At 43.4% G+C, this 27,755-nt stretch overlaps 1 protein-coding gene across 1 annotated transcript; it reads left to right on the forward strand.

Moving 5' to 3' along the window:
* Window positions 1-9,517: 9,517 nt before the first annotated feature.
* CALHM6 (calcium homeostasis modulator family member 6) lies at window positions 9,518-24,387 on the forward strand. The gene is made up of 2 exons (XM_040428900.1): window positions 9,518-10,125; window positions 23,834-24,387. The coding sequence occupies exons 1-2, from the start codon at window positions 9,568-9,570 to the stop codon at window positions 24,230-24,232; spliced, it is 957 nt and encodes a 318-aa protein (XP_040284834.1). The 5' UTR covers window positions 9,518-9,567; the 3' UTR covers window positions 24,233-24,387.
* Window positions 24,388-27,755: the final 3,368 nt, after the last annotated feature.

Raw genomic sequence — 27,755 nt, forward strand, 5'->3', positions numbered from 1 at the left:
CCTCGGTAAGGTTCCTGGGGTTCGTGGTGGATTCAGTAAAGATGAGTATTCATCTCACTCCCGAGAGAAGGCGATCCGTTCAACTAACAGCCCGTTCTCTCTCAGTACCACTAGAGGTAACAATTTGAACATTGATGAAGATGTTGGGACTAATGTCATCAACCGCAGAGGCGGTTCCTTGGGCATTATGGCATCTGCGTCCGCTTCAGTCGGAGGTACTAGCCAAGTGGAATCACAGTCTGGGGGGACTCAATTCCGTGCACTCCCTGTCTTACCATGCCCGATCCTCTCTAAGATGGTGGTCTCACCACGAGGACGGCAAGTCCTTGATCCAGCCCTCTTGGATCATACTTACTTCAGATGCATCCCTAGTAGGCTGGGGAGCTCATTTTCTGGACAAGACAGTCCAAGGAACTTGGACACCACAGGAGAAATCATTGTCATCGAATCTCCTGGAGGTCAGAGCGATCAGACTAGCTCTTTTTCATTTTGCTCCCTTCATTCGAGGGAAAGCAGTGAAGGTACAGTCAGACAGCATGATGCTGTGCTGTATATCAACAAGCAGGGAGGCACGAGGTCACAAAGTCTCCTGAGAGAGATAGGGGTGTTATTGCATTGGGCAGAACTGAACCTCTCCCACTTATCAGCTGTTCACATTCGCGGAGTTCACAATGTGATTGCGGATCGCCTGAGCCGAGGTCTTCCAACCGGAGAATGGTTACTTCATCCAGAGGTCTTCAAGGAGATAACGCTCAGGTGGGGCATGCCAGAGATCGATCTCATGGCAACGAGGTTCAACACCAAGGTGGAGAGGTATTGCTCCCTTTACAGGGAGGACAACCCGGTGGCCATGGATGCACTGTCAATCCCATGGAGGTTCAGGCTGGCCTACATCTTCCCTACAATTTCCTTGATACCAAGGGTCTTGATGAAAATCAGGCAGGACCAAGCGTCAGTCATCGCCATCATTCCATACTGGCCAAAGAGAGCTTGGTTTACCCAACTCTTCCAGATGAGTCGGGGTCAATTTTTGAGGCTTCCCCCAGAGAGAAGGAGAAAAAAGAAGTCCAGCTCGATTAAAATGTTAAAGGTAACATTTTAATCGAGCTGGACTTCTTTTTTTCTCCTTTACTTAAGTTACGCTGTGGTTCCCAACATGGTCCGTGCTCGGTGCAACAGGGTTTGAGCACGCCTGCCTTTTTCTTTTTGCCTTCCCCCAGAGAGAGTACTGGTGTCGGGGGACACTCAGATCTCCTCAAATCTTCAAATGTTCAACCTGACGGCCTTTCGGGGTCTGTCTTGAGAACCTTAGAGCACTCCAGATCGGAAGCTACTAATAAGTCCTACTCAAGGATTTGGAGGATTTTTTCATCATGGTGTTCTATGCGTCAGCAGTCATCCACTGAACCTTCCATTCCGGCAATTCTTCAGTTTTTGCAAGACGGGCTGGACAAGGGGCTGTCCCCTTCTAAATACGGCTAAATATATATAAGGTACACGTCCTTAGAATATGAAAAGCAAGAATATTGGAAAGGACGCTTAAAATGGAGCAAAATAATAAATATTTTATTTGTGCTCATAGGAAGGGGGGTGAAAACCTATATAAATCAAAATAGGACTGATCCGTCTATCCTGCTTGGTCTAACCTCATGTGGATCAATTGACACTGCCTAATACATATATAGGAGGTCTATAGTAAATATCATGAGGGGATATTCGGACTAATAAGTCTAAAATCCACCGCACTGACACTCGGATGTGGTGCTCCGAACGGCAAGGTAATGCCTGTACAATTATAATGTGCTGATGTAGATAGATACTGTGTGTTATAATCCCTGGGGAACTTGAATCCAGATTCCCAAAGTTATTCACAGGAATTAACACACACTGCAACCAATTCTACCCTCAAAGTGCAGGTTTCAGCAATTTCAGCCTGTCTCAACAGGTCTATTTCTCAAGAGCCCCTTATTAAGAGGTTCCTGAAGGGAGCTTCAAGATTAAAGCCTACAGTGATTAGACCGGTCCCTGTTTGGGATTTATCGGTCGTGCTCAGGGGGTTATCATCTCCCTCCTTTGAGCCCCTAGAGGAGGTGGAATTCAAGTTCCTTACCTGGAAGATCACCTTTTTGTTGGCCATTACCTCTGCAAAGCGAGTTGGGGAACTCCAAGCTTTTTCCGCGTTTGAACCTTATTCTAGGTTCCTCCAAGATCGGGTACTACTCAGATTTCTGCCTACCTTTATTCCAAAGGTGCCTTCTTTTGATAACATTAACCAGGTGATTTCCCTGCCGACTTTGGCTCCACCCCCCTCCTCTGAGGAAAGAGGGCTTCATACCCTCGACATTTCGAGATGTCTTAGGATTTACCTGGAACGCTCCAAGGTATTTAGGAGAGATGAAAACCTCCTTATCCTCTTTTCCGGTACCCACAAGGGGAGGAAAGCCTCTAAGCCCTCCATCAGTCGATGGATTAAAGATGCAATTCGGGAGTCCTATATGTCTCAGGGCTCGGAGCCTCCTGAGTTTGTAAGGGCCCACTCCACTCGGGCAGTGGCCACTTCATTTGAGAGAGAGAAGCTCGATTCCATTGGATGTGATCTGTAAGTCGGCTTCTTGGAGTTCTCACTCCACCTTTATCTCACACTATAGAGTGGATTCTAGAATTCATAGCTATTCCTCATTTGGCCGGACAGTATTAACCACCTCCGGACCGCCTAACGCAGGATCCCGTTCCGGAGGTGGTAGCCCTGCTCAGAGTCACGCATATATGCGTCATCTCGCGATGGCCGAGATTTCCTGTGAACGCGCGCACACAGGCGCGCGCGCTCACAGGAACGGAAGGTAAGAGAGTTGATCTCCAGCCTGCCAGCGGCGATCGTTCGCTGGCAGGCTGGAGATGTGTTTTTTTTAACCCCTAAAAGGTATATTAGACGCTGTTTTGATAACAGCGTCTAATATACCTGCTACCTGGTCCTCTGGTGGTCCCATTTGTTTGGATCGACCACCAGAGGACACAGGTAGCTCAGTAAAGTCCCACCAAGCACCACTACACTACACTACACCCCCCCCCCCCCGTCACTTATTAACCCCTTATTAGCCCCTGATCACCCCATATAGACTCCCTGATCACCCCCCTGTCATTGATCACCCCCCTGTCATTGATTACCCCCCTGTAAAGCTCCATTCAGATGTCCGCATGATTTTTACGGATCCACTGATAGATGGATCGGATCCGCAAAACGCATCCGGACGTCTGAATGAAGCCTTACAGGGGCGTGATCAATGACTGTGGTTATCACCCCATATAGACTCCCTGATCACCCCCCTGTCATTGATTACACCCCTGTCATTGATCAACCCCCTGTAAAGCTCCATTCAGACGTCCGCATGATTTTTACGGATCCACTGATAGATGGATCGGATCCGCAAAACGCATCCGGACGTCTGAATGAAGCCTTACAGGGGCGTGATCAATGACTGTGGTGATCACCAAATATAGACTCCCTGATCACCCCCCTGTAAAGCTCCATTCAGATGTCCGCATGATTTTTACGGATGCACTGATAGATGGATCCGATCCGCAAAACGCATCCGGACGTCTGAATGAAGCCTTACAGGGGCATGATCAATGACTGTGGTGATCACCCCATATAGACTCCCTGATCACCCCCCTGTAAAGCTCCATTCAGATGTCCGCATGATTTTTACGGATGCACTGATAGATGGATCCGATCCGCAAAACGCATCCGGACGTCTGAATGAAGCCTTACAGGGGCATGATCAATGACTGTGGTGATCACCCCATATAGACTCCCTGATCACCCCCCTGTAAAGCTCCATTCAGATGTCCGCATGATTTTTACGGATGCACTGATAGATGGATCCGATCCGCAAAACGCATCCGGACGTCTGAATGAAGCCTTACAGGGGCATGATCAATGACTGTGGTGATCACCCCATATAGACTCCCTGATCACCCCCCTGTAAAGCTCCATTCAGATGTCCGCATGATTTTTACGGATGCACTGATAGATGGATCCGATCCGCAAAACGCATCCGGACGTCTGAATGAAGCCTTACAGGGGCATGATCAATGACTGTGGTGATCACCCCATATAGACTCCCTGATCACCCCCCTGTCATTGATTACCCCCCTGTAAAGCTCCATTCAGATGTCCGCATGATTTTTACGGATGCACTGATAGATGGATCGGATCCGCAAAACGCATCCGGACGTCTGAATGAAGCCTTACAGGGGTGTGATCAATGACTGTGGTGATCACCCCATATAGACTCCCTGATCACCCCCCTGTCATTGATTACCCCCCTGTCATTGATTACCCCCCTGTAAAGCTCCATTCAGACGTCCGCATGATTTTTACGGATCCACTGATAGATGGATCGGATCCGCAAAACGCATCCGGACGTCTGAATGAAGCCTTACAGGGGCGTGATCAATGACTGTGGTGATCACCCCATATAGACTCCCTGATCACCCCCCTGTCATTGATCAACCCCCCTGTCATTGATCAACCCCCCTGTCATTGATCACCCCCCTGTCATTGATCACCCCCCTGTAAGGCTCCATTCAGATATTTTTTTGGCCCAAGTTAGCGGAATTTATTTTTTTTTTCTTACAAAGTCTCATATTCCACTAACTTGTGTCAAAAAATAAAATCTCACATGAACTCACCATACCCCTCACGGAATCCAAATGCGTAAAATTTTTTAGACATTTATATTCCAGACTTCTTCTCACGCTTTAGGGCCCCTAGAATGCCAGGGCAGTATAAATACCCCACATGTGACCCCATTTCGGAAAGAAGACACCCCCAGGTATTCCGTGAGGGGCATATTGAGTCCATGAAAGATTGAAATTTTTGTCCCAAGTTAGCGGAACGGGAGACTTTGTGAGAAAACAATTAAAAATATCAATTTCCGCTAACTTGTGCCAAAAAAAAAAAATTTCTATGAACTCGCCATGCCCCTCATTGAATACCTTGGGGTGTCTTCTTTCCAAAATGGGGTCACATGTGGGGTATTTATACTGCCCTGGCATTCTAGGGGCCCCAAAGCGTGAGAAGAAGTCTGGTATCCAAATGTCTAAAAATGCCCTCCTAAAAGGAATTTGGGCACCTTTGCGCATCTAGGCTGCAAAAAAGTGTCACACATCTGGTATCGCCGTACTCAGGAGAAGTTGGGGAATGTGTTTTGGGGTGTCATTTTACATATACCCATGCTGGGTGAGAGAAATATCTTGGTCAAATGCCAACTTTGTATAAAAAAATGGGAAAAGTTGTCTTTTGCCAAGATATTTCTCTCACCAGCATGGGTATATGTAAAATGACACCCCAAAACACATTCCCCAACTTCTCCTGAATACGGCGATACCACATGTGTGACACTTTTTTGCAGCCTAGGTGGGCAAAGGGGCCCATATTCCAAAGAGCACCTTTAGGATTTCACAGGTCATTTACCTACTTACCACACATTAGGGCCCCTGGAAAATGCCAGGGCAGTATAACTACCCCACAAGTGACCCCATTTTGGAAAGAAGACACCCCAAGGTATTCCGTGAGGGGCATGGCGAGTTCCTAGAATTTTTTATTTTTTGTCACAAGTTAGTGGAAAATGCTTATTTTTATTTTTATTTTCTTTTTTCATACAAAGTCTCATATTCCACTAACTTGTGACAAAAAATAAAAAGTTCCATGAACTCACTATGCCCATCAGCGAATACCTTGGGGTCTCTTCTTTCCAAAATGGGGTCACTTGTGGGGTAGTTATACTGCCCTGGCATTCTAGGGGCCCAAATGTGTGGTAAGGAGTTTGAAATCAAATTCTGTAAAAAATGACCTGTGAAATCCGAAAGGTGCTCTTTTGAATATGGGCCCCTTTGCCCACCTAGGCTGCAAAAAAGTGTCACACATCTGGTATCTCCGTAATCGGGAGAAGTTGGGGAATGTGTTTTGGGGTGTCATTTTACATATACCCATGCTGGGTGAGAGAAATATCTTGGCAAAAGACAACTTTTCCCTTTTTTTTATACAAAGTTGGCATTTGACCAAGATATTTATCTCACCCAGCATGGGTATATGTAAAAAGACACCCCAAAACACATTCCTCAACTTCTCCTGAATACAGAGATACCAGATGTGTGACACTTTTTTGCAGCCTAGGTGGGCAAAGGGGCCCACATTCCAAAGAGCACCTTTCGGATTTCACAGGTCATTTTTTACAGAATTTGATTTCAAACTCCTTACCACACATTTGGGCCCCTAGAATGCCAGGGCAGTATAACTACCCCACAAGTGACCCCATTTTGGAAAGAAGAGACCCCAAGGTATTCGCTGATGGGCATAGTGAGTTCATAGAACTTTTTATTTTTTGTCACAAGTTAGTGGAATATGAGACTTTGTAAGAAAAAAAAATAAATAAATAAATCATAATTTTCCGCTAACTTGTGACAAAAAATAAAAAGTTCTATGAACTCACTATGCCCATCAGCGAATACCTTAGGGTGTGTACTTTCAGAAATGGGGTCATTTGTGGGGTGTTTGTACTGTCTGGGCATTGTAGAACCTCAGGAAACATGACAGGTGCTCAGAAAGTCAGAGCTGCTTCAAAAAGCGGAAATTCACATTTTTGTACCATAGTTTGTAAACGCTATAACTTTTACCCAAACCATTTTTTTTTTACCCAAACATTTTTTTTTTATCAAAGACATGTAGAACTATAAATTTAGAGCAAAATTTCTATATGGATGTCGTTTTTTTTGCAAAATTTTACAACTGAAAGTGAAAAATGTCATTTTTTTGCAAAAAAATCGTTAAATTTCGATTAATAACAAAAAAAGTAAAAATGTCAGCAGCAATGAAATACCACCAAATGAAAGCTCTATTAGTGAGAAGAAAAGGAGGTAAAATTCATTTGGGTGGTAAGTTGCATGACCGAGCAATAAACGGTGAAAGTAGTGTAGGTCAGAAGTGTAAAAAGTGGCCTGGTCTTTCAGGGTGTTTAAGCACTGGGGGCTGAAGTGGTTAACTTCCGCCAGGCATGAGGACCTTCCCATGGGGGTTTCTTCTTGCTAAATCCCCATCTGTGCCACTGGTTAGGACGTAAGGGAATCGTTCATTTCTAACAATAATTTGTTTTCCCTTAGTCCTAACAGTGGCACACAAATATCCCCCCCTTAGTTATACTTTAAAGTTGTTATTTTTCTACTTGTAATTACACAAGGGCCTGGGGGTCACGCCCCCTCTTTATTGGGGGATGGAGGGTGTGTGTATGTGTTTGTTTAATTCATTAAAACTTCCACCTGTCCTAACCAGTCCACAGGGGCAGAATACCCCATCTGTGCCACTGTTAGGACTAAGGGAAAACAAATTATAGTTAGAAATTAACGAATTTAATACAGGGGAGGAAGGGAGGGGGGGCCGCACTGGCCACCAATGAATGTAATGCAGGGGAGGGAGAGAGGTGGGCCACACTGGCCACCAATGAATTACAGGGGAGGGAGGGGGGCCACACTGGCCACCAATGAATTTAATACAGGGGAGGGAGGGAGGGGGGCCGCACTGGCCACCAATGAATGTAATACAGGGGAGGGAGGGGGGGGCCGCACTGGCCACCAATGAATGTAATACAGAGGAGGGAGGGGGGTCTGCCCCCTCCTGCCTGGCAGCACCTGATCTCTTACAGGGGGCTATGATACGCACAATTAACCCTTCAGGTGCGACACCTGAGGGGTAATTGTGCAGATCACAGCCCCCTGTAAGAGATCAGGTGCTGCCAGGCAGCAGGGGGCAGTCATGTACACAGTTCGTAGTATATTCTAACTTGAAGCGTCCCCATCACTATGGGAACGCCTCTGTGTTAGAATATACTGTTGGATCTGAGTTTTCACGAAGTGAAAACTCAGATCTGAAAAAGCTTTTATGCAGACGGATCTGCGGATCCATCTGTGTGAAAGTAGCTTACGGACACATATCACGGACGCGGATGACAATCTTGTGTGCATCCGTGTTTTTTCACGGACCCATTGAATTTAATGGGTCCGTGAACCGTTGTCCGTCAAAAAAATAGGACAGGTCTTATTTTTTGGACGGACAGGAAACACGGATCACGGACGCGGATGAACAACGGTGCATTTTCCGAGTTGTCAATGGGTCCGCAGAAAATCACGGAAAACGGAACAACGGACACGGATGCACACAACGGTCGTGTGCATGAGGCCTTATTCAGGTATTAATATTTTTTTTTTTTATTTAAATGGAACTTTGCCCTGCATATAAACCAGTTCAACTGTGATTTGCAGAAACAGATGTGCCCAAATTACTCTGAATCGGTCACAATAATATAACGCTAATAGATATATAATGTATTAGACAATATTATCTTTTCACCGGGGTTAAATCCAACATAATATATTTGCCTATGCCAGAATGACTTTGAGAATATGTATAGCTTCAGTTTATTAACAATGTAGAACAATTCTTAGATCTAATGTAACGGGGCGCAGAAGGCGCACTCGGTCTCCCATCAGCCGCAGACCTGCTGTTTAGCTTCGGAGCGAGGATCTGTGTTCGGCCTCATTCCCAGGGCAGCTTTGCTAGCTGGGAGGCTCCCTGCTCCTAGATCTGCCTTGAGCGCTGAGCTGATCATCACTCGGTGCTCGACTTGTCTGTCTGTCGGTCATGTGACGCTGGCCACGTCACATGACCCTCACTCCCCACTATAAATACAGGCAACCTGCTGGCTACAGGTTGCCTGTGATACTGGTCCATTGGTGCTTCCTTGTTCCTTGGTTCTAGTCTACGGCTGCTTGTTCTGATTGACCTCCTGACCTTGTGACCTCGGCTTGTTCTTTGACCTCGACTTCGTCTCATCCTTTGTACGTATTGCTCTCCTGGATTGACCTCGGCTCTGACAGTTGACTTTACATTTGCCCGCTCCATTTGTACTCCCGCTTCTCCTGGTTCTGACCCTTGGCTTGTTGACCTTCCGTATCTTTCCTCTGTGCACTTACGTAAGTAAGGGACCGTCGCCCAGTTACGCCCCGTCGCCTAGGGCGGGTAGTGTATGTAGGCAGGGACAGGGGTTGAGGGTGGAGTCAGAGTGCACCTCTTTCCTTCCTCTCTGTTCCCTGACATCTAATTTACACATCAGAGATTTCAATAGGTGATTGTATGTCAAATGCAGTAGTGGAGCCTATACAGAGATAAGGTATGATGAAAAGATTTGCTCCTGTTCTGTGTTTTTAACCCTCACCTAATTTTGGATCTCACTCACTGATGGAAATCACTGACCAACACTGAGTGGTTTGGTTTTACTGGATCTCAGGAATAATCAGAAAACAGTTTCGTGTAAAACTTTACTTTCAGTACTCTTAATGCATATTGTTTCTGCATGCCTTGTATAGACGATCAGTCTGCAGGAAATTGAGATAGACTATGCAGATTCTGTTCCTTTATTGTACCACACTACTTCCTCTTCTATGAGCAGTAGCTGAAGATAGTTTGAAAACATATCATTTCAGATATAAGGATCCTTAAGAAGTCAGTAAGTAATGGAGCATTTCAAAACTATTGCAGCTCTAGCTGCAAAATACCAGACATTTCTTGGTTACAGTGCCCTGTCCTTGCTGGCAGCTGTAGGTGAAACCTTATTTTCATCCATAGCGTACAGATGTCCATGCAACAGCTGGAGCCATACCTATGGTTTGGTCTTCCTTCTTGTTCCAGCATTGCTATTGTTCCTTCTTGGCTTTATGTTCAATATGTCACTATGGAAACAAGTCACCGGTTGCTGCAACACACATGCATTTGTCCGTGGATTCCGTTATTGGTGTGAAAAGAAGTTACTCTGCTTGTACATAGTTTTACAAGTGATATTTTTCTCAGCATTGCCTCCATTGACTTGGATTGCTCTGGCTCTTCTAAGGGTCAGTTTTTATGAATGCATTGTTTCGGGACTTCCTTTGGACTATATAAAAGAAAGATTTTGTGGGAGAAATGATGTGTGCATGAAAGAATTACTCTTCATACCATGTGCATCATCTCTTAAAATAAACCTTACGCAGGCTGAGTTGGAACAAATACAGGGTAACATACGGGCTGAGTCACAGGTGAGTTTCTTTTTATACTTTATCCTTTTCTATAAGTGATTTACACAAAAGATCAGAAACTGCAAATGTGTATAGATTTGCCACAGATTAGTGAGACGCACAGGACTGAGGAAAAATTAGGACGAGGTGCTGCCAGTAAAAGAGGATCCGCCCTTCCTCCCAAGTGAATAAATAATGTTAAAAAATATATATACTGGGCACACTCACTTATGTAGACTCATATATTTTATTTGTAGTGTAAAGTACAATCAATTATTCTAAAACACATATACTACAATCAAGCAATATAAAAACACATTAGTACAATAAAACCCATAAGTATAGAATAAATAGTAGGACCGGTGGTAAATAGGGTGGAGATGGTGTATATCAGTCCATACAAAAGTTAGAAAAAATGAATAAATAGATAAAATGGAAGTATATCTCCACTGATAGCTTGAGCTAATGTGGTGGCTGGCTCCACAAGTGCTACCAGGGTCACAGTCCTGATTCGCTGGGAGAAAATGCAGCTATAGTCAAACAGAATTCACTTGAGTGGGTATGCTTGCGGCGTCCCGCTACTACTCACTGTTCAGTGCGATTCCTTCTGCAGGTAAAGTTGGAAACAAATTGTCTTTATCGGCTGCTACTGCAAAGCCTGAAAGATACTGTGTCTTTTTCTTTGTGCCTTTACGGTCCTCTGACTGCCGTTCCGTGATAACAAGAAGCCGGTCAGCACTGGGACTCAAAAATGCTTTTTCCCTCGTCGGTTTAATGTGCGACACACTCCTCGTGTGTTTGCACTTGTAGATCCCGGCGTCTCAGGGATTTGGTCAGGCACGGAGTTCACAAAGACTTCAAATTGCCGCACGGCTCTGGATAATACAAGCACGTACTCCTTGGGGTTGTTCCGGGGGGCTCCTCACCAAACGCGTTTCGGGGTACTTGCCCCTTCTTCAACCACTGAAGAAGGGGCAAGTACCCCGAAACGCGTTTGGTGAGGAGCCCCCCGGAACAACCCCAAGGAGTACGTGCTTGTATTATCCAGAGCCGTGCGGCAATTTGAAGTCTTTGTGAACTCCGTGCCTGACCAAATCCCTGAGACGCCGGGATCTACAAGTGCAAACACACGAGGAGTGTGTCGCACATTAAACCGACGAGGGAAAAAGCATTTTTGAGTCCCAGTGCTGACCGGCTTCTTGTTATCACGGAACGGCAGTCAGAGGACCGTAAAGGCACAAAGAAAAAGACACAGTATCTTTCAGGCTTTGCAGTAGCAGCCGATAAAGACAATTTGTTTCCAACTTTACCTGCAGAAGGAATCGCACTGAACAGTGAGTAGTAGCGGGACGCCGCAAGCATACCCACTCAAGTGAATTCTGTTTGACTATAGCTGCATTTTCTCCCAGCGAATCAGGACTGTGACCATGGTAGCACTTGTGGAGCCAGCCACCACATTAGCTCAAGCTATCAGTGGAGATATACTTCCATTTTATCTATTTATTCATTTTTTCTAACTTTTGTATGGACTGATATACACCATCTCCACCCTATTTACCACCGGTCCTACTATTTATTCTATACTTATGGGTTTTATTGTACTAATGTGTTTTTATATTGCTTGATTGTAGTATATGTGTTTTAGAATAATTGATTGTACTTTACACTACAAATAAAATATATGAGTCTACATAAGTGAGTGTGCCCAGTATATATATTTTTTAACATTGTGTATAGATTTGGTTAGAAGTAAAGGTGGCTTGTGACCTAGACCATTTTGGTGAAGTCTACAATCTCAGATTGCGGTAAATTATATGATGATTGTTGTCAATACACAATAGACTGATTGTGCACTGAAGTTACTATTACACCTGGGGTAAAAAAAATTGTGCACAGAAGAACATGGTACTCAGTCAGAATATGGGATGTGTAGGAAGGCGCAAGGGTCCGTCATTGACGGAAGGTATGTGTCACTGAGATTCCTGGCCTCGGTGAGGTAAGAGCCGGTAATTTCATGTGTCAGCAGCAGTTAGTGCTGGCTGACATGGTTTTGCTATTTAGTATGGCTGTAAAGTCGATCTGGGCCGGCTCTTACTGGGAGCAGCCAAAGTGCAGGGTGGGTGGCTTCTCCCCACGTTCCAGGTCGGGTCTTGGTTTGGGCTGTAAAACACAGGCAGCACTGTCAAGTGGTAGGAATTTACTCCTCTCTGACAGTAAAGCTCTGTCAATCTCTGTGTTGGGACCTGGGAGTTTAGGCCTGGGTAAAGGCCTGCTACCTTGCTGGCATGAGAGCAGGTGGATTCTGCTATGTCCAAGGACTTCTGCATTGCTGCATAGTGTGAACAAACACCAGACTCAAGGTGACTGTTTTCCTTGAAACTGACTTTTTGCTTTGCTTATCCTTATGTGTGAATAAACACCGAACTGTTTAAGTTAAAGACGTTGTCGTTGCCTCTATACTGCGTCCGCAAGCCTGTCTACCAGAGCAAATCCCCACAGATGCAAGAGTAGGCACCCAAACCAGATTTGCTATGTAAAAAAAAAGTTCAGCTGTTTTTGTTTATAGATGTTAGGACAATCTAAGGCTACTTTCACACTCACATTTGGTGCGGATCCGTCATGGATCTGCACAGACGGATCCGCACCGATAATACAACCGCATGCATCCGTTCAGAACAGATCCGTTTGTATTATCTTTAACATTGCTAAAACAGATCCGTCTTGAACACCATTTTAAGTCAATGGGGGGACGGATCAATTTTCTATTGTGCAATATTGTGACAGTGAAAACAAATCCGTCCCCATTGACTTACATTGTGCGTCAGGATGGATCCGTTTGCCTCCGCATCGTGAGGCCTCCAGGCGGAACGGAGGCAGACTGATGCATTCTGAACGGATACTTATCCATTCAGAATGCATTAGGGCAAAACTGATCCGTTTAGACAGCTTGTGAGAGCCAGGAAACCAAAACGTCAGTGTGAAAGTAGCCTAAGCAATGGGTGAATGTTTTTGGTCCTAAGACCTTCAAATCTAAGATGAACTGTATTTGCTTGATATGGGGGAGTCAAGAAGACAAGCCAAATTGTTTACATTACCTTTTGGTGGACTTGATTATTCTCAGATTGCAGATTTCTTATCAGGCTAATTGAGCTTCTTCAAACTCAGTGCCTTTGAAACCCTGGAGCTCATTTTTACATATTCTTTCAGGGATCTGCCATTTGTTCAAAAATACTTTGTAATATTTGTGGTTGTTGATCATTTCCCTAAGATGACTCATTTCACCCCCTATTGGAGTTCCCAATGTTCTCCTTTGCCTGTATTCTGCAATTAAAGCCACAGGAGCAGACTCAGTGATATAGCTCTTCCTGGACCTTTAAAGGGAAACGTCTGCTGTATCCCAGTGGTTGGTCTTTAGTGTCTAACACATCCCCATCGCTCCGGTGCCAAAAAAACACAGCTGCGTACATTGTGTAGTGCAGGGACGCCCAACCTGCAGCCCTCCAGCTATTACAAAACTACAACTTCCAGCATACCTGGACAGCCTACAGCTATCAGCCTACAGGGCATGGTGAGAGTTGTAATTTTACAACAGCTGGAGGGCCGCAGGTTTAGCATCCCTAGTGTAGTGGATGGAAGTAGTTACTGCAGCACTACTCCTATTCACTTCAATGGGAGTAGTGCTGCAGTAAGCAGCTCCATCTATTACACAGTGTATGGAGCTGTGTAGTTCTAGTGCCAACTTCCAGGACTGGAGCTGCACTGAAACAGCTGACTGATTGGGGTGCTAGGTGCAAGACTCCCCCAATCAGATATTGATGGCCTATATTGAGGGTAGGCTATCAGTAACAAAATCCTGGAATACCACTTCCATCTGACACAACATTCAGTGGTGGTCTAAAGTCAGAGACCTTAATAATTTTAGAGAGTTCTCCGTTAAAGGAAACAACATTTTTTACATAATACATAATATTACAATTTTTTTTTACATAATATTACAACATTTCACCGATCAGTACAGGCACTACAGCTTCTTTTTTTTTTTACACAAATACAGATGTATCAGGGTTAGCATGCAAACTCTTAACTCAAATTTCTTAAATCATCGCGTTATCTTGAAACAAAAGCCAGTGAAAAGCAATTGAAGGTGTTTGCTTAGTTTAGATAACACATCTCAGAAATCTCAGAAAGCACATCGGTACTTGGCTTTATTTTTCTTGAACTAACTCTGGGTTATGCAATGTTTTCTTCTCCTTTTATTTCTAAAGCAAAAAATCTGCATTCTAGTGGTGTCCTTTTAGCAGTGTATTGTGGGAGCTCAGATGATACGTTACACATAAGCTTTTATGACATATCGCATATCACATGATGAAGTGAAGACACGTGAAGCAGTATATGTAGCTATGTATATCCCCTTCTGGACTGGGCTAATTTTCACCTTGAGAACCAGGCCATTTTTTGTAAATCTGACCAGTGTCAGTTTATGTGTGAATAACTTTAAAACACTTTTACTTACCCAGGCCATTCTGAGATTGTTTTTTCGTCACATATTGTACTTCATGACACTGGTAAAATAGAGTCAAAAAAATTCATTTTTATTTATAAAAAAATAACAAATTTACTAAAAATTGGGAAAAATTTGCAAATTTCCAAGTTTCAATTTCTCAACTTCTATAATACATAGTAATACCTCCAAAAATAGTTATTACTTTACATTCCCCATATGTCTACTTCATGTTTGGATCATTTTGGGAATGCCATTTTATTTTTTGGGGACGTTACAAGGCTTAGAAGTTTAGAAGCAAATCTTGAAATTTTTCAGAAATTTTCCAAAACCCACTTTTTAAGGACTAGTTCAGGTCAGAAGTCACTTTGTGAGGCTTACATAATAGAAACCACCCAAAAATTACCCTATTTTGGAAACTACACCCCTCAAGGTAGTCAAAACAGATTTTACAAACTTTGTTAACCCTTTAGGTGTTCCACAAGAGTTATTGGCAAATGGAGATGAAATTTCAGAATTACACATTTTTGGCAAATTTTCACTTTTTTATCCATTTTTTCCAGTAAAAAAGCAAGGGTTAACAGCCAAACAAAACTCAATATTTATTACCCTGATTCTGTAGTTTATAGAAACACCCCATATGTGATCGTAAACTGCTGTATGACCAAATGGCAGGGCGCAGAAGGAAAGGAACACCTTATGGTTTCTGGAAGGCAGATTTGACACCCTGTCCCATTTGAAGAACCCCTGATGCACCCCTTAGGGTAGAAATTCCATAAAAGTGACCATATTAAATAAACTGCACCCCTCAAGGTATTCAAAACTGATTTTACAAGCTTTATTAACCCTTTAGGCGTTCCATAAGATTTAATGGAAAATGGAAATAAAATTTCAGAATTTCACTTTTTTGGAAGATTTTCCATTTTAATATTTTTTTCCCAGTAACAAAGCAAGGGTTAACAGCAAAAAAAAATTCAAAATTTATTGCTCTAATTCTTCAGTTTACAGAAACACCCCATATGTGGTCGTAAACTGCTGTACGGGCACACAGCAGGGCGCAGAAGGAAAGGAACGCTATTTGGTTTTTGGAAGGCAGATTTTGCTGGATTGGTTTTTAGACACCATGTCCCATTTGAAGCCCCCTAATGAACCCCTAGAGTAGAAACTCCAAAAAAGTTACCCCATTTTGGAAACTACGGGATAAGGTGGCAGTTGGTACTATTTTAGGCTACATATGATTTTTGGTTGCTCTATATTACACTTTTTATGAGGCAAAGTAACAAAAAATTGAAATTCTGAAATTTCATCTCCATTTGCCATTAACTTAAAGGGTTAACAAAGTTTGTAAAATCAGTTTTAAATACCTTGAGGGGTGTAATTTTTAAAATGTGGTAACTTTTTGGAGTCTCTACTCTAGTGGTGACTCTAGGGGTGCATCAGGGGGGGCTTCAAATGGGACATGGTGTCAAAAAAACCAGTCTAGCAAAAACTGCCTTCCAAAAACCATATGGCGTTCCTTTCCTTCTGCGCCCTGCTGTTTGGTCATACAGCAGTTTATGACCACATATGGGGCATTTCTGTAAACTTCAGAATCAGGGCAATAAATATTTTTTTGTTTGGCTGTTAACCCTTGCTTTGTTACAGGAAAAAATTGATTAAAATGGAAAATTTGCCAAAAAAAAGCTGTTTTGGCACAGTTTTTATTATTTACAACATTCATCTGACAGGTTAGATCATGTGCTATTTTTATAGAGCATGTTCTTACGAACGCGTTGATACATAATATGTATACCTTTTTTATTTATTTAGGTTTTACAGAATAATATTATTTTTGAAACAAAAAAAATCATGTTTTAGTGTCTCCATAGTCTGAGAGCCATAGTTTTTTCAGTTTTTAGGCAATTGTCTCAGGTTGGGTACCATTTTTTTTACGGGATGAGATGACGGTTAGATTGGCACTATTTTGGGGTGCTTATGACTTTTTGATCGTTTGCTACTACACTTTTTGTGATGTGAGGTAACAAAAAAATAGCTTTTTTGACACCGTTTTTATTTAATTGTTTTTACTGTGTTCACCTGAGGGGTTAGGTCATGTGGTATTTTTATAGAGCAGGTTCTTATGGACGTGGCAATATGTAAAATGTATACCCTTTTTTCATTTATTTAGGTTTTACACAATAATATCATTTTTGAAACCAAAAAAAAAAACGTTTTAGTGTCTCCATAGTCTGAGAGCCATATTGTTTTTTATTTTTTGGGCGATTGTCTTATGTAGGGTATAATTTTTATCGGAAAGAGGTGACGGTTAGATTGGCACAATTGTGGGGGGCAAATGCCTTTTTGATCATTTGGTGTTGCACTTTTAGTGAAGTAAGGTGACAAAACAAATTTTTTTTTGCACAGTTTGTATTTCAATTTTTTTTGACAGTGATATTTTTATAGAGCCGGTCGTTACGGATACCTAATATGTATACTTTTATTATTTTAAAGTTTTACACAATAATATCATTTTTGAAAAAAAAATAATCATGTTTTAGTGTCTCCATAGTCCAAGAGTCATGTTTTTTTTCAGTTTTTGGGCGATTGTCTTAGGTAGGGTATCATTTTTGTGGGATGACATGACAGTTAGATTGGCACTACTTTGGGGGGGCATACTACTTTTTGATCGCTTGCTATTAAACTTTTTGTGATGTAAGGTGACAAAATGGCTTTTTTGACACCTTTTTTTATTTTTTATTTTTTACGGTGTTCACCTCAGAATTTAGGTCATGTGGTATTTTTATAGAGCAGGTTCTTTCGGACGCGGACATACCTAATATGTCTACTTTTTTTTTTTTTTTTTTACATTTAACATAAAAAAACATTTTTGAAACAAAAAAATAATGTTTTAGTCTGAGAGCCATATTTTTTTTTTATTTTTTGGGCCATTGTTTCATGTAGGGGCTAATTTTTTGCGGGATGAGGTGACGGCTTGATTGGTAATATTTTGGCATGCATACAACTTTTTTGATCACTTTAATTACCTTTTTTGGGAAGTAAGGTAGCAAAATATCAATTTCATCATAGTTTTTATTTTTTATGGCGTTCACCCTGCGGGGAAAGTAACATGACCGTTTTATAGATCAGGTCGTTTTGGACGTGGTGATATCAAACATGTGTAGGGAATTTTATTTTTTACATTTTTAATCAGGGATAAATGTTTGTTTTTTTTCCCTTTTTTTTCACTTTTTTTTTTCATTTTATTTTACCCAGACCCACTTGGTTCTTGAAGATCCAGTGGGTCTGATGTCTGTATAATACAATACAGTACACTATATAGTTTACTGTACTGTATTTTCACTTTACACAGTCTGATCAGACTTCTGCCTTTAGCAGAAGTCTGATCAGCACCATGGAAAGCCGGAGGCCTGTGAAGGCGCCCGGTTGCCATGGTAACAATCACCACAATAGAGCAGCGGGTGATGGGGAGGGAGCGGGGCCCCTCTCTGTTAACCCCTTCCATACAGCGGTCCCTACGGACCGTGGCATGGAAGAGGTTAAACGGCTGACATCTGTGTGATGATGTCAACCGTTTCAAGCAGAGTGTCAGCAATGTGCTGACACTCTGCTTTACAAGATCGTCCATCCTGAAAATGAGAGGGAGGGCAGGCGGATGATCGCCCGCCCTGCCGCCCGCATTGCCGCCCCGCCCGCACATCACAACCTCTTTGCAGGGGGGGGGGGGGTTAAACATAAAAAAAGGTATTTTGAAGTTTCTGATCCCCGCGGTCATGGACAGTGGGGATCAGAAACTTCCGAAAGCGCTGCCAACCGCAGGTCTGAATTGACCTGTGGTTTGCATTGATCGCCGATACCGGGGGTCACAGGACCCCCCTCGGCATTGACCCAGGGTGCCTGCGGATTGTGGGTGCCTGCGCGGCGGTTATAGGAAATACACAGGACGTACCTGTACGCCCTGTGTCCTTAAGTACCGGGACATCAGGGCATACAGGTACGCCCTATGTCCCCAAGAGAATATACATAGTCAAGTTATTATTATGACCACCAGCTAATATCCAGAGTAACCGCCATGTGCGGCAACGGACAGCAGCTAGATGGGCTGGAAGTGACTCAATAAGATCCTGGTAGGATGCATAAGAATCTGGAGAAATCCCACAGCTTCTGGAGGGTACGTGAGAGAGGATCCATAGAGCAAACACAACTGTGACGAATATTGCACCTCGCAGCCCCCGCCTGGCGTCAATTACAGTACAGACCAAAAGTTTGGACACACCTTCTCATTCAAAGAGCTTTCTTTATTTTCATGACTATGAAGGCATCAAAACTATGAATTAACACATGTGGAATTATATACATAACAAACAAGTGTGAAACAACTGAAAATATGTCATATTCTAGGTTCTTCAAAGTAGCCACCTTTTGCTTTGATTACTGCTTTGCACACTCTTGGCATTCTCTTGATGAGCTTCAAGAGGTAGTCCCCTGAAATGGTCTTCCAACAGTCTTGAAGGAGTTACCAGAGATGCTTAGCACTTGTTGGCCCTTTTGCCTTCACTCTGCGGTCCAGCTCACCCCAAACCATCGATTGGTCCGGTGACTGTGGAGGCCAGGTCATCTGGCGCAGCACCCCATCACTCTCCTTCATGGTCAAATAGCCCTTACTTTCAAAGTTTTCCCAATTTTTCGGCTGACTGACTGACCTTCATTTCTTAAAGTAATGATGGCCACTCGTTTTTCTTTACTTAGCTGCTTTTTTCTTGCCATAATACAAATTCTAACAGTCTATTCAATAGGACTATCAGCTGTGTATCCACCTGACTTCTCCTCAACGCAACTGATGGTCCCAACCCCATTTATAAGGCAAGAAATCCCACTTATTAAACCTGACAGGGCACACCTGTGAAGTGAAAACCATTTCAGGGGACTACCTCTTGAAGCTCATCAAGAGAATGCCAAGAGTGTGCAAAGCAGTAATCAAAGCAAAAGGTGGCTACTTTGAAGAACCTAGAATATGACATATTTTCAGTTGTTTTACACTTGTTTGGTCTGTACTGTATATATACACTGCTCAAAAAAATAAAGGGAACACTTAAACAACACAATGTAACTCCAAGTCAATCACACTTCTGTGAAATCAAACTGTCCACTTAGGAAGCAACACTGAGTGATAATCAATTTCACATGCTTTTGTGCAAATGGGATAGACAACAGGTGGAAATTATAGGCAATTAGCAAGACACCCCCAATAAAGGAGTGGTTCTGCAGGTGGTGATCACAGACCACTTCTCAGTTCCTTCCTGGCTGATGTTTTGGTCACTTTTGAATGCTGGCAGTGTTTTCACTCTAGTGGTAGCATGAGACGGAGTCTACAACCCACACAAGTGGCTCAGGTAGTGCAGCTTATCCAGGAAGGCACATCAATGCGAGCTGTGGCAAGAAGGTTTGCTGTGTCTGTCAGCGTAGTGTCCAGAGCATGGAGGAGCTACCAGGAGACAGGCCAGTACATCGGGAGACGTGGAGGAGGCCGTAGGAGGGCAACAACCCAGCAGCAGGACCGCTACCTCCGCCTTTGTGCAAGGAGGAACAGGAGGAGCACTGCCAGAGCCCTGCAAAATGACCTCCAGCAGGCCACAAATGTGCATGTGTCTGCTCAAACGGTCAGAAACAGACTTCATGAGGGTGATATGAGGGCCCGACGTCCACAGGTGGGGGTTGTGCTTACAGCCCAACACCGTGCAGGACGTTTGGCATTTGCCAGAGAACACCAAGATTGGCAAATTTGCCACTGGCGCCCTGTGCTCTTCACAGATGAAAGCAGGTTCACACTGAGCACATGTGACAGACGTGACAGAGTATTGAGACGCCGTGGAGAACGTTCTGCTGCCTGCAACATCCTCCAGCATGATCGGTTTGGCATTGGGTCAGTAATGGTGTGGGGTGGCATTTCTTTGGAGGGCCGCACAGCCCTCCATGTGCTCGCCAGAGGTAGCCTGACTGCCATTAGGTACCGAGATGAGATCCTCAGACCCCGAGTGAGACCATATGCTGGTGCTGTTGGCCCTGGGTTCCTCCTAATGCAAGACAATGCTAGACCTTATGTGGCTGGAGTGTGTCAGCAGTTCCTGCAATACGAAGGCATTGATGCTATGGACTGGCCCGCCCGTTCCCCAGACCTGAATCCAATTGAGCACATCTGGGACATCATGTCTCGCTCTATCCACCAACGTCACGTTGCACCACAGACTGTCCAGGAGTTGGCAGATGCTTTAGTCCAGGTCTGGGAGGAGATCCCTCAGGAGACCGTCTGCCACCTCATCAGGAGCATGCACAGGCATTGTAGGGAGGTCATACAGGCACGTGGAGGCCACACACACTATTGAGCCTCATTTTGACTTGTTTTAAGGACATTACATCAAAGTTGGATAAGCCTGTAGTGTGTTTTTCCACTTTAATTTTGAGTGTGACTTCAAATCCAGACCTCCATGGGTTGAAAAATTTGATTTCCATTTTTTTATTTTTGTGTGATTTTGTTGTCAGCACATTCAACTATGTAAAGAACAAAGTATTTCAGAAGAATATTTAATTAATTCAGATCTAGGATGTGTTATTTTTGTGTTCCCTTTATTTTTTTGAGCAGTGTATATTTTGAACAAAACACATGTGCCCACCTACCTGCACCAAGGTGGTCTCAGTCAGGCAGGTCCTACTCTAAACCTACCTATGCCGTAGGGCATCTATATTTGGAAGAGCAGACCCTGCACATATAGTGTGCTGCTCCTAGTTACCTCTGTGTGCATCAAGCAACCAATGAGAGGAGTAGCACGCACACCTATATGTACCACCTAATCAAGGTCGCCTGTGGGATAGGTGGGGTAAAAGTGCACATGAATGCTACTCCCAGAATAAAAGCGCGTTCACGCCTGAAGGTGCCACTCCTTCAAGAACATAAACTTCACGGGAAAAAGATACAAAACATCCTTCACGATATGATAACTAAATATGCGGATGTACATGGCTATATTTAAAAAAGAAAAATCATGGAAAATAATGCACTTATACAATAGATGCAAACATTATATATGGACTAAGCCCTCACTCTGATATGATAAAATCTAAAACTCTCAGCCAATATATTTTGATTAAAACAAATCTGTGCCCGCCTACCAGCACCAAGGTGGTCTCAGTCAGGCAGGTCCTATTTTAAACCTATCTATGCCGTTGAGCATCTACATTCAGTAGAGCAGACCCTGCACATATAGTGTGTTTCTCCTAGTTACCTCTGTGTGCACCAATCAGAAAAAAATGCACTATCACAATAGATGCAAACATTATATATGGACTAAGCCCACACTCTTATATGATAAAATCCGAGACTCGCAGCCAAAATATTTTGATCAAAACACATTGCATCCTGCAATTTTCATGGGTCCTGCTGTAAAAAAGCGTATTTATATCCACCAAACGGATAAGAATAGGACAGGTTCTATAATTTGCGGTCCGGCCACACGGTTGCCGACTGTCACGACCATGGTCATGGTCGTGACTCTTAGAGTCCGCTTTCAGTTGTCAGCGGTCGTTTGGTTGTTCACCGCAGCTGTGAGTGTTTTGCCTCACGTGCTGTTGCCGCTGGCAACATGGTGTTCTTGGCAGTGTAGCAGCCTGAGCTTGTTGCTGAGCTGCTCACTGTCTATGCATGCGGTTGCCTATGGCAATTTGTGTTAATATGTTGCCTCACGTGTGGTTGCCGCTGGCAACATGGTTGGTACTTGGCAGTCTGAGCTGTTGCAGGGCAGCCTGCTGTCAAGTGCATGCGGTTACACCTGGTTGGGTGTGTGTGTAGGTATGCACTTTGTATGTCTGTTTGTTGTGCACGAGGGTATGTTTGTATGCACTGTGACGCCTCCCTTCACTTGTGGTTGTCCGCGGCAACGTCTGGTGTTGTGTGCATGTGGTGGCAGTGTCTCGGCCTGCTGGCTGTTCCTCAGGACATGGTTGCCACGCATACCGTTGCCGGCGGTAACAGGTGAGTGTGTTGTGTGCGTTTCCCTTTAAGTGGCTGTCTTCCCTTCCCTGGTGGGAGAAGGGTTAATCTCCCTTCTTTGTGTGAACACTGGGTGTGTCTGTGTGGGTGTGGCTACTTGGGCTATAAAGCCATAGTGAAGACCTGAAGTTGAGGGGTACTCCAGCCTTGGTTGTAAGCTGGAGGCACCCTCCTGGTCCCTTATACCATCTGCCAGTGAGGGCCACCCTTGTGGTCATAAATCTTGTTGGATGTTATGAAGATGTGTTTGCGTTATGCTTATTTATTGCAGCGTATGGTTTCCTGGGTTCCTGTGTGGTGTGTGCTCTGTCTCTTGTGTTGCTGTGGACAGCAGCACTTATACTTGGGTTCCAGGCTCAGTGTTGGTGGCAGGTAGGTGTGGTATTAGTTGCACTTACCTGCCATTGCCATATGTCTGTTCCTGTTGTAGCTTGGCCAGTGAGACTCCGGTTCCTCCGTATCCAGGAGGAACAGGTCGTCTTACCCTGCTCCTAGTCCAGGGCCACCCTGAGGGCGAGTAGGAATATTAGGTTCCGGAGTATGAGCCCTCCCACCATCAGGGTCGGCTCATACGGCTAGGAGACAGGGTCAGAATTAGGGATTGATAGGAGGTGACCTGCTCCCTAAATCCTGTCCTGGCCTTGCATCGACCACCATCATCCGTCATCGCACGGCTGAGGGTTTTCCCCATCCTCACCCGTTACACCGACAGCACAGGAATGTCCGTTTTATTTTATTTTTTGGCGGAGCCGCAAAAAATATGGATTGGACATGGACCAAAAATAAGGCTGTGTTCATGGGGCCTTACTCAGTGAGCCAGGGAGCTATTAACACAGATGAAAAAAAAAAAAAGCCTAACATGATGGCTGCAGATCAGATTGGATTTTCATAGTGATTAGTTCCCATTAAAATTTAAATAGTTACACCCTCTTTCTTTCCCCAAGTGTACAAAAGTTGCTCATACCAGCTATTTAAGCAGGTTTATCAATGAAGTCCATCATCATATTGAGTGAAATGTGTAACCATGGACTCCCCAAGATCCACTAAACGATAACCATGTAAATGGCAAGTTGGTAATAAACTACATGTGGTTTCCCATAGGTTTAATGTCTGTACTTGAACCATTTTTATTATTATTATTATTATTTTTATTTTTATTATTATTCATTTATGTTCGGATCATGCAGGTTCTTGGCTGGTGTCTCATAGCTGTTGCCTTGCTTTTTGCTGTGGTGGTTGCCTGCATGAGCAGATGTCTATCACCGGTCAGTCACCTTCAACTAATGTTTTGGAAAACTTACATAGAAAATGAGCAGAAGTTTTTCGATGAAGATTCTAAACAACATGCTGCGCAACTTGCTGAAAGGAATGTGAAAAGTTTCTTCAACCAGGAAACTCAAGCAGAATTTCCAACACCCCTAAACAAACATTGGAGCAGAATCTCGATGGCAAACTCATGGAACAACAGAAAAACCTATTATTCACCATTACATAAATTTATAGAGAGAAAAAGTGATAGTATAAAAGCATCCACAAGGAGTCTCCTCCCTCCAGCTGAAGTCAATTTTGCAGTTATGGCTGTTTAGCATAAAGAGCTTTCTATCAGTTAGCTCTAGTTCACATGCTCAGGGGAAACACTCACACAGTCAGGTTTCCAGATGCAGTTTTGGAAGCAAGAACTAGAAATTAATTCAACAAAGAGTTAAAGTGTGTGCAAACATTCTTTGGTAGTGTATACATTTTTAATGGCCATTTTGCATCCATTTTGTATCAGTTTGTAAAGGCTGTTAAAAAAAAGGACATTAAAAACGGATGTAGTTCATCTGCATTTTTTGAACAAAAACAACCCCTGCAGTACCCTCATTATATCTCATGTTGCCCATAGTGCCCCCTGGACATCAAATAGCCCCTTAGTGACCCCCAGTATGAATAATGCACCTCTAGAAGTATATATAATGGTCCTACTTAACGCCACAGTAGGTCGCGAAAGCGTTTTGGACTGCAGGCGCTAACCTAGGCGCTTGGGAGTTAAATCCCCTGTCGCCTGCAACTACCTTATTACAGTGGACATAGGGGTGTCAGTAGCTGAGAGTTCCAGTGTAGTTAGCTGCTCCCCCCCCCCCTTTCCTCAGTGCTCAGTTGGTAGGTCTGTCCCCTCCCCTCAGAGTTAATAAAAAGGAGGGCCTCCCCTGGCTTGGTCTCTTTGATCCTGGACCCACTCATCAGGGAGCTTTTCCCTCCCACCCTCCCTCCCGTTTTATTGTTGTTCGTGAACTGTTCGCTTCAGGTTCCCTGTTTCACTTTATGTATAAGTAACAGCTGGAGGTCGAAAATTAATGTTAAGGATAACGGAGGAGAAGGCGGACTTGCCCACTGGGGGTTCAGTGGGGCATAGCGCTTCCCACACTCCGGGGAGCGGCCTATGGCCGTACAGAACAATGGTTGGTGTTTATAAATTAAAAAAAAAGAGAGATTTGAAATAAAGCTGTGACCGACCCTTCACCCACAAAAAACTGGTTTGGTGCTTTATTGGTAAGACAGGTGACAGGTGTTGGATGTGGTGTGCCAGTTGTCTGCAGTCTCTTAGTGGCCCATGGTGTGTATACAGCTTCTCTTAGTAGCCCCCAGTATAGTGCTGAACAAAAAAAAAATCACCTCAACCACTGGCACGTGCTGGAACACTCACTCCTCACTGAAGACAGCAGGACCTGCGGTGAGAAAGCAGGCCCTGCTACATCCACTGAGAAGTGAGTGTTCCAGCGCATGCAAGTGGTTGAGATGGGTATTTTTATTTTCTTCATTGTAATCCATGAAAGGCACTTTTTTCAGAGTGCATCCATTATTAACAGCTGTTAAATGGGTGCACTTCTGTCTAAACAGCCATTAAAAATTGTCCCATTGATTTCAACGGGGTTCATCTAGCTGTGCTTTCCGCATCTGTATGTCTGTTCTGCAAAAGCTAGAACATGTCCTTTACTTGTCTGCAAAATGTGGACCCCGGACTCACTATAGTCAGTGGACCGCCAAAAAATGTGGACAGCACAAGGACCCCTCCTATATTTAGCAGATCTTACGGTCATGTTCATGAGGCCTAAGCCATGAGTTCATAACTGTCTTATTCCAAATAAATACTATATACAGTATGTGGTTGTCCACCTAGGTTCATTTAACCTACTTTTGGGTATTATTTGCTTGTGTGACAAACTGCGATTTATACATTTAGTTTTCTTTCTTTTTTATGTTTTCATTGTATCTTATTGTTGATTTTCTTTACTGTATGTATACCGCTCATATTAATAGTAACTGTTGGCTTTTGAAACTGTGAAGTTATGTTTAATATGTAATGCTGACTTTTATTATGACCTGCATGTACTTTATATTGCAATTCTTTAATAAAAAATGAGTGTAGAGTTTGAACCACATTTCTGCCAGTGCTTTACTGACTGTGTTAATAAATTTATCCCTACAGCATGAGATATAATGTGGCCGGGAGTGAGTATGGGTGCATTTGGAAAATTTAGATCAGAGCCTCACTGTTAGAGATAAATATGTCATTTCACTGTGTGGTAGTTTCAGTTAAAGGGGTTTTCCGAGAGGAGCAACAGACCTTGGCAGCGAAAAATTAGAACCATATATTATATGCCGTCCTACTGATATAGGTGAGGGCCGCATTACAGAACCAGACTTTGTCAGTTCTATTAAGGTACCTGCCCAACATGAAAGGCAAAATCGTAGCACTCCCAGAATGAACTGTCCCATTGTACAAGAAGTTATAAAAGGTTTCATGCCCAACAATCATTTATAGACCAACAGTATTGCCAATTGATGCAAGCAAAAGAGCTTATTTAAAATCGATTGTCTACTCATGCTTGAGGGACAATGTCATCTGTTTGTGAGCTGTATGGCCTTACCCCTGAGGATCACACCTCTAGAAGATACTGCGGTGACCTCAGGCAACGACTTCTACAATAAAGAGGGTCATAAATTCCTAACAGCTCCCCAAACAGATACTGTTCCTGTGTGTAGAGATTAAACACAAGAACTCTATCACATTTACAGTACATTACACTACTGAGGACAAAGAAACTAAAGGTTCTACAACAATATACCTAATCCCTCCCCCTGTGTTGGTGACCATGTCACCATACACTGGGGACTATTATAGGTTTATATTGATTGCAGGCTCTGGACAGTATTTTGGGTATCCCTGAGTTACATATTATGGCCAGATCTTTAGGGATCCCCACCACAAATCTATTATAGCAGATTCCCAGTAGGGATATCTGTTGTGATGGTGTCTTTTTGCAGCCCTGTTCCATGTGTAGCCATGCTGGCTCACAAATGAAACAGGTCTTTGTCCTTGCACTTTTATGTATGGTTGAAAGCCACCCCGCCTTACATCTCTGTGCGGAAAGAGTCATTTTATGTGTCTATATTGCAGACAATGTAAACACCGTATATTCTCCCACTTTCTTCTTTGAAGAGCACTAGAATACACAGATATTTTCTTAGCTGCCATACCCTTTAACGTGCAGCCATCTTGCATTTTTTTATTAAATGCTACCTTCTTCCTGATTTTTATAGATTTGTGACTCTTTAGCAAATCCTGCCTGACCTGCTCTATTACCATTGCTGCCTCAATCAGTGATGTCTCCTTAGCTGCATTCAAACGAACTGTGGCATCAAGATATGGAAACTTTTCCACAAACATGCGTATCATGCCTTGTGGGGCTCCTACACCATGATCCTTTGTCACCTTCCTATAATCTCTTAACTCAAATTTCTTAAATTATGGTGTTATCTTGAAACAAAAGCCATTGAAAAGCAATTGAAGGTGTTTGCTTAGTTTAGATAACACATCTCAGAAATCTCAGAAAGCATAAGTGTTAACTCTACTACATCGGTAGCTTCAAACCTTCCACAAAGCGACGAGGGCTCATCAAGGATGATAGGCCTGAAGTCACTAAGGACCTCTGGGGTGACATCCGTATGCCCTGTTACCAATTTCATGAGGATGGAAAGTCTGTCTTTCTCATCATGAAATAGGCCATTCCTGGGGGAAATGTTCCCTATGACCTCATATCTTTGAAAAAGATGTGTAGGCAACCA

This window comes from Bufo bufo, chromosome 4 (assembly GCF_905171765.1).
Source record: "Bufo bufo chromosome 4, aBufBuf1.1, whole genome shotgun sequence".
NCBI lineage: Eukaryota > Metazoa > Chordata > Amphibia > Anura > Bufonidae > Bufo > Bufo bufo.

Bases quoted from the DNA above. Each gene is read 5' to 3' on its own strand.
- CALHM6 (XM_040428900.1), top strand. From the start codon at position 9,568: ATGGAGCATTTCAAAACTATTGCAGCTCTAGCTGCAAAATACCAGACA. The intron at 10,126-23,833 runs GTGAGTTTCTTT...CGGATCATGCAG, and splicing joins ACATACGGGCTGAGTCACAG to GTTCTTGGCTGGTGTCTCAT.